The following is a 7,411-nucleotide window of genomic DNA, read 5'->3' as shown; positions in this document are numbered from 1 at the left end:
CCCCCTGCCCCGGAAGATGGGGGGTGTGGTGCCCGACCCCTACCATTAAACGGAAGGGGGCCTTTTTTCCCAAAAAGGGGGGGTTTTCCCCCTCAATTTTAAAAAAACCTGCATCTTTTTTTGTTTTTGGAAAAAAGGCCAGCCAACCCATGCGAGGGTTTTCCTGGAAAGGCTCAACCTCCCTTTAAAGAAAATGGTTTCCAACCCGGCCCAAAAAAAAAAATCCCCGGAATCTTTTTAAAATCCTGATTTCTGGGCCTCATTCTCCGGAAATTCTGTTTCTTTGTTACTAATGTTGTGGCTTCACCCCATAACAAAGAAACAGAATTTCTGGAGGATGAGGCCCAGAAATCAGGATTTTAAAAAGATTCCCAGGTGATTCTAATGTGCAGCCAAGGTTGAGAACCACTGATTTAGGAAGAAAATGTGAAGATTCCACTATGATATCCTTTAACTTTTGATTATGTGCTGTTTTGCCTTAGATGTGATAAATGCTATGGCTGTGTTTGTGTTGTACTTTTAGGAAAAAACCCTGACTGAAGCAGCAGTCCAGCCTCTGTGAGGGGAATTTTTCTGCAGCCCTTCACAGTTTCCTTCTCTGCCCATTTCTTTATTCAATTGTAGTGTTTATGATAACCCTTCCTGGTTTCAGGGTTGAATTAAAGTATTATTGAATTTTTAAACATTATATTCCCCACTCTGATGTTGTGTAAATTGTGCTAATGAAACTTGAGAGAAATTTTTCGTGTTAATTCTGCTTCATACGTAATAGCAGGAAGGAACCTGCTATCTTAGTGCATCATAGTGCCCACTGGGTGGCAGCATAGTGTTTTTAGTTTCTTCAGCTTTGACTGGATTTCAGAATTACTGAAGCTGTAATAGTGTTCTTCTGATAGTGATTGATATCTATCATATGTGAATACTTATTACATGCCAGGTGCTGGACCAACTCCTTTACGTGTATTTTCACATTTAATCCTAAATAAGTCCCAAAATCTGTGACTTAACTATTCCTATTAGTCTTTTTTATACCATACTGGAGGCCCAGTGCATGAAATTCGTGCATGGGAGGGTTCCCTCAGCCCAGCCTGCACCCTCTCCTATCTGGGACTACGCAGGGGATGTTTGACCGACCGGCAGTCGGACATCCCTCTCGAAATCTGGGACCGCTGGCTCCTAACTGCTCACCTGCCTGCCTGCCCGATTGCCCCTAACCACTCTGCCTCCCTGCCTGCCTGATCGCCCCTAACCACTCTGCCTCCCTGCCTGCCTGATCACCCCTAACCCCTCTGCCTGCCTGCCTGATCACCCCTAACTGCTCTTCTGCCTGCCTAATCGCCCCCAACTGCTCTCCCCTGCTGGCCTGGTCGACCCCAACAGCCATCTCACCCGGCCTGGTTTTCCCCAGTGGCCCTCCCCTGCTGGCCTGGTCGCCCCCAGTGGCCCTCCCCTGCAGGCCTGATCTCGCCCCCAACTGCCCTCCCCTGCCAGCCTTATCTTGCCCCTCACTGCCCTCCCTTGCCAGCCTGATCTCACCCCCATCTGCCCTCCCCTGCCAGCCTGGTCGCCCCCAACTGCCCTCCCCTGCTGGCCTGATCACCTCTAACTGCTTCTGCCACCATGGCTTTGTCTGGAAGGAAGTCGGATGTCCGGAAGATGGCTGGTCGACCCAGACTAATTAGCATATTATCCTTTCATTAGTATAGATGAGGAAGCTGTGGGAAAGAGAATAAATAATAATGCAAGACCGATAAGCCAATAAGTGATAGAGCCAAAACTGAAACACAGGCACTAACTACTTTGAGCTAATCAAATTAAAACCATTATCAATTTGAGGAACCAGCAGTTAATATGAGAAATCTGTGGATATTCTGAAAGAGGTAAAAATTGAATATTGGTTTTATATTATGTGCCTCAGAACAGTTGGGTATGCATGGTTTCCAAAAGCCAGTATTTCTTAAGTTGTGTTCCAAAAAATAGTAGTCCTGCAAAATGCTTCAATTAAAAAAGGTTCCTGTGGTTACAAATGCTCTTGAAGATTCATTAAAGGCTCTAAAAAGTCCTGCAGTAAAGGAGTCTGTTTAACCCAACTTTTTTGAACTCAGCATTAAGTTTTATTTTAATCCTCACCCATGGATATGTTTATTGATTTTAGAAAGAGAGGATGAAGGAGAGCAAGAGAAGGCGGGAGGTGGGGAGGGAGTGAAGGAGGGAGAGAGAGAGAGAAAGAGAATTTTTAATTGGTTGTCTCCTGTACCTGCCCCCAGCAGGAATCAAATCAGGAGCCTTTTGGTGTATGGGGCCAATGCTCTAACCAACTGAGCCACCCAGCCAGGGTGCATTCTTAAGTTTTTATGATTACAACCCACATTAAGAAATGCATTTTACATGCAGACCAGTATAAATATATGTATACTAGAGGCCTGATGCACAAAAATTTGTGCACTCAGGGGGATCCCTCAGCCCGGCCTGTGCCCTCTTGCAGTCTGGGACCCCTCGGAGGATGTCCACCTGCTGGCTTAGGCCCGCTCCCTGGGGGATTGGGCCTAAGCTGGCAGTCAGATATCCCTCTGGCAGCCCGGCAGCGCTTGGGGGATGTCCACTTGCCAGCGGGGAACAGGCCTAAGCTGCAGTCGGACATCCTTAGCGCTGCTGAGGAGGCGGGAGAGGCTCCCACCACCACTGCTGTATTGGCAGCCATCAGCCTGGCTTGTGGCTGAGCAGAGCTCCCCCTGTGGGAGCACACTGACCACCAGGGGGCAGCTCCTGCATTGAGTGTCTGCCTCCTGGTGGTTAGTGTGTGTCATAGTGACCAGTCATTCCCCGTCGTTCTGCTGTTAGGGTCAGTTTGCATATTACCCTTTTATTATATGTGATACAGGCCTGGTGCACGGGTGAGGCCGGCTGGTTTGCCCTGAAGGGTGTCCCGGGATCAGGGTAGGGGTCCCGCTTGGGTGCCTGGCCAGCCTGGGTGAGGGGCTGATGGCTGTTTGCAGCTGGTCACACCCCTTCAGGGTGGGGGTCCCCACTGGGGTCCCTGGCCAGCCTGGGTGAGGGGCTAATGGCTGTTTGCAGGCTGGTCAAGCTCCCCCCAGTGGGGATCCTCACCCCATGGAGGTTTGGCCAGCCTGGGTGAGGGGCTGAGGGCTGTTTTCAGGCTGGCTACACCCCCTTTGGGGGGGGGGTCCACTGGGGTGCCTGGCCAGTCTGGGTGAGGGGCTGATGGCCGTTTTCAGGCTGGCCAAGCCCCCCGGCAACGGACGCTCCCAGCCTCTCCTTTTTTTCTTTCTTTCTTTTTTTTATTCTGGGATTTATTTACCTTCTATAATTGAAACTTTGTATCTTTGAGAGGAGCTCAGAGCTGGCCAGGGCGGGTGGGAGGGAAGCCTCCTGCTCGCACCAGCTCTGTGGCCACGGCCAGCTGAAAGCAGGTATCTGGGGTTTATTTACCTTCTATAATTGAAACTTTGTTGCTTTGAGTGGAGCTCAGAGCCGCCGTGGCAGTTAGGAAGCTTGGCTTCCTCCATCATTGGGGCAACCAAGCCTCCTGCTCGCTCCAGCTCTGTGGCTGCCGGCCGCCATCTTGGGTGGGTTAATTTGCATATAGTCGCTCTGATTGGCTGGTGGGCATGGCTTAAGGCACAGTGAAGGTATGGTCAATTTGCATGTTTGTCTTTTATTAGTGTAGATACAACTTAAATAAAATACACATGAGGCAGTACTTACCTTTGTACTACTCATGTTTTCTACTAGAGGCCCAATGCATGAAATTCGTTCAAGGGGCTTGGCCCTCGCAGCCCAAAACAGCCCTAGCAGCCCCGGCTTCATCTGGAAGGTTGTCTGGATGGCCATTCGGCTGTTTGGTCTAATTAGCATATTAGCTCTTCATTATATAGGATTTTATGTTTTTCTAGCCTAGCCTTCATTTACATTTTTCTGTTGAGTTTAGAAATAGAGAAAAAAACATTGATTTGTTCCATTCATACATGCATTCATTGGTTGCTTCTTTTAAAAAAGTTGATTTTAGAGAGGAAAGGAGAAGGAGAGAGAGAGAGTAACTTCAGTGATAAGAGAGAATCATTGATCGGCTGCCTCCTGCACACCCTCAACTGGGAATCAAGCCTGCAACCTCAGCATGTGTCCCAGACCGGGAATGGAACTGTGACCTCCTGGTTCATAGGTTAATTCTCAACCACTGGGCCACACAGTCAGCCATTGGTTGCTTCTTTTATGTGCCCTGACCAGAGATCAAACCAGGATGACACTCTAAGTGAGCTACTCAGCCAGGGCTAGCCTAGCTTTTCACTTAAAAAGAGTCTTTTAAAAAAAGACCTTTTACATTGATATCTTGAACCACAATCTATAGTTTTACTGGACTAGAACTTAGGTTCTATTTTTTATTTTAAGCACATATTACTGGAACACACCAAGGTAAACATATAAGGCTGTGTGTGGTTGAAGGAAGTGATTGATGTAATGGTAAATATCGTTGATAAAGTTAATATTCTTTTATCAGTCCTGGTAATAGTTGAATGAAGATAATGTTTCTTTTTTTTATTTTTATTTTTTATTTAAGAGAGGAAGGAAGAGGGAGAGAGAGATAGAAACATCAATGATGAGAGCGAACCATTGATTGGCTGCCTCCTGCAAGCCCCCCACTGGGGATCGAGCCCGCAATCCGGGCATGTGCCCTTGACCGGAATCGAACCTGGGACCCTTTAGTCCGCAGGCCGAAGCTCTATCCACCAAGCCAAACCAGCTAGGGCAGAGATAATGTTTCTTACTGGGAAATTATTTTTCCTAAATCAGAACACTAGCAACGTGAGAACATAGAACAATTTCACAGATTAGAATTTCCAGATTTCATTCTTTGGGACACATGCTCCTGAGAATATTAGTTTGCATTATGAATTTTTTAAAAAAGTGTTCCATGGTCAAGATAAACTTGGGAAATTTGGGTTAAAGTTTAACAGCTTCTAACTATGTGATGGTACTGTTAATCTCTAAGATGGGGAGTTAGTATGCAGCATTTTCCAGATTTATTTGACCAGGGAACCTGTTTTTAGAGATGTATCTTATGGACCGTGTGCCCTTTAGAATACACTTTGGGAAATGATTATGTAGATAATTAAGGTAAAAATTTTTGTGTTGTAATATGACTATCTTAGGTGAAAATTTTTATTGTAAGTTATTCATGTAATTTTCATAATTCATTTATTTTACTTCCTAATATCGACATGATAGAGAATATCAGCAAGCCATTCAGCATTCTTAGTTTTCATATGACCAATGAAAACTTAGTTATTAAAAAAAAGCCTTTATGAAATTCTCTGGCACTAATTAATTTCATATAAAACTAAAACTCTTAGTTTTAATTTAAGTTCAATGAGCAATAAATTTCCAGTTGTTTTAGAATCAGCCTGAAAAAATGTGAAGTTTAGATTAGTTAAAGGTTATTAGTGTTTTAAGAAATACTTAAAGGATTTTCCTACATCTTATTTATAAGGTGGCCAAAATTAGTGTTTATGTACTTGATCCAAAGATCTCTTTTGTATTGCATTAGATTAATTAAATTTAAAATGCCATTAATAGTTTATTTTATGTTTCATAATGATCCTCAAATTCTCAATGATCCACAATGATTTCCAATTCTCTCATTTCCTTTACATGTCTCAGACCATTCATTTTTAGAATTAAATATTTCTAAATTTAAAATCTTGTATATGGAATCCCTATCCCTTTTTTTTATTTTTTTTTATTTTTCGCTAAAAGTATTACAAAGGGTATTACATAAGTGTCCTTTTTTCCCCCCCACCCTTGACAAGCCCCTGCCCTCCCTTACCCCCCAGTGTCTTATGTCCATTAGTTATGGTTATATGGATGCATACAAGTCCTTCAGTTGATCTCTTACTCCCCTCCCTCCTGTCCCCCAACCCTCCCTGGCCTTCCCACTGCAGTCCAACAATCGGTTTGAGGCAGCTCTGCCACTGTATTTATTATTGTTCAAAAGTTTGTAACGGTCTTAATTATCCATGAAAGAGTGAGATCATGTGGTATTTTTCCTTCATTGACTGGCTTGTTTCACTTAGCATAATGCTCTCCAGTTCCATCCATGCTGTTGCAAATGGTAAGAGTTCCTTCTTTTTAACAGCAGCATAGTATTCCATCGTGTAGATGTACCACAGTTTTCTAATCCATTCATCTACTCCCTATCCCTTTTTTTAAAAACAAGGATAAATTTGGCAAATATTTTATTGTGAATAGAGACTATTTTACTCATCTATAATAAAAAAGTTATAATATGCTGATTAGACTGAACAGCCAAATGGACATCATTACGGACGTCCTTCCGGACAAAGCCACAACTGTGGGGGCCGAGGCAGATGCAGTTAGGGCCAATCAGGCAGACAGGCGAGCAGTTAGGGGCAATCAGGCAGGCCGGCGAGTGGTTAGCGGCAATCAGGCAGGTAGGCAAGTGGTCCCGGATTGCGAGAGGGTGCAGGCTGGGCTGAGGGACCCCCCTGCCTGCATGAATTTTGTGCACTGGGCCTCTAGTAATAGTATAAAATATCTTCTTTCAAGAAACTAGGTGTTTTAATTTTGCATAATTTATAATTAGTAAAATATTTACCAAGTGTTCCCAAAGCATATTTTCCACTGCAACTTAATAACACGAAACAGTAAATGAAAAAAATAACATTGTTAATGGCAGCACTCTAAATTGATGTAAAAGGTATAAAATTATATGTAATAGACAATAAGAGAATGGGGCAATATACACATTAAAGTACTGATCATATGGTACAGGCAACACGTACAGTCCAAAAAAGAAGAAATTGGTGTGAGCTGGATTCATAAGAAGAACTTCGTGGAGGAGATGGAATTTGATCTGATTTTTAAATATGTTTAACAAAGATAGAGGAAGGCATTCTATATGAGAGAGCAAAATATATAGGTATTAATTTGTTCAGACTCCTTAATGTGGCAGTACAGACCCTCAAGACCTGCCTGCTTCTTGAGCCTCATTGTATCTTCTCCCAGCCTTTTATGTTAGAGTTTAATTTCAAGCTGCTTTTAGTTCTTCATTTAAGATGTTATTTCTTTACCCTAGCCAGTTTGGTGTAGTGGAAAGAGAGTTGGCCTTTGGACCAAAGGGTCCCAGGTTTGATTCCGGTCAAGGGCACATACCCAGATTGCCAGCTCGATCCCCAGTGTGGGGCATGCAGTAGGCAGCCAATCAATGATTCTCTCTCATCATTGATGTTTCTATCTCTCTCTCCGTTTCCTTTCTTCTCTGAAATCAATAAAAATATATTAAAGTAAATAAATAAAATGTTGTTTCTTCCACCTGTGCCTTTGCTTATGCTGTTTTTCTGTTCTAAAATAGAATTCTTCTCCATAGGTTAATTAG

At 43.6% G+C, this 7,411-nt stretch overlaps 1 protein-coding gene across 1 annotated transcript in view; it reads left to right on the top strand.

The window, feature by feature from the left end:
- The window catches only part of LOC102428284 (membrane-spanning 4-domains subfamily A member 8), a 30,561-nt gene extending 29,999 nt beyond the window's left edge, over positions 1-562 (top strand). Inside the window, exon 6 of the mRNA XM_023756398.1 lies at positions 524-562. Coding sequence (XP_023612166.1) covers positions 524-562 — 39 coding nt within the window. The remainder of the gene's footprint in view (positions 1-523) is intronic.
- Positions 563-7,411: the final 6,849 nt, after the last annotated feature.

This window comes from Myotis lucifugus, unplaced genomic scaffold (genome assembly GCF_000147115.1).
Source record: "Myotis lucifugus unplaced genomic scaffold, Myoluc2.0 scaffold_92, whole genome shotgun sequence".
Taxonomy (NCBI): domain Eukaryota; kingdom Metazoa; phylum Chordata; class Mammalia; order Chiroptera; family Vespertilionidae; genus Myotis; species Myotis lucifugus.
This window is presented reverse-complemented; position numbering and strand designations above follow the sequence as displayed.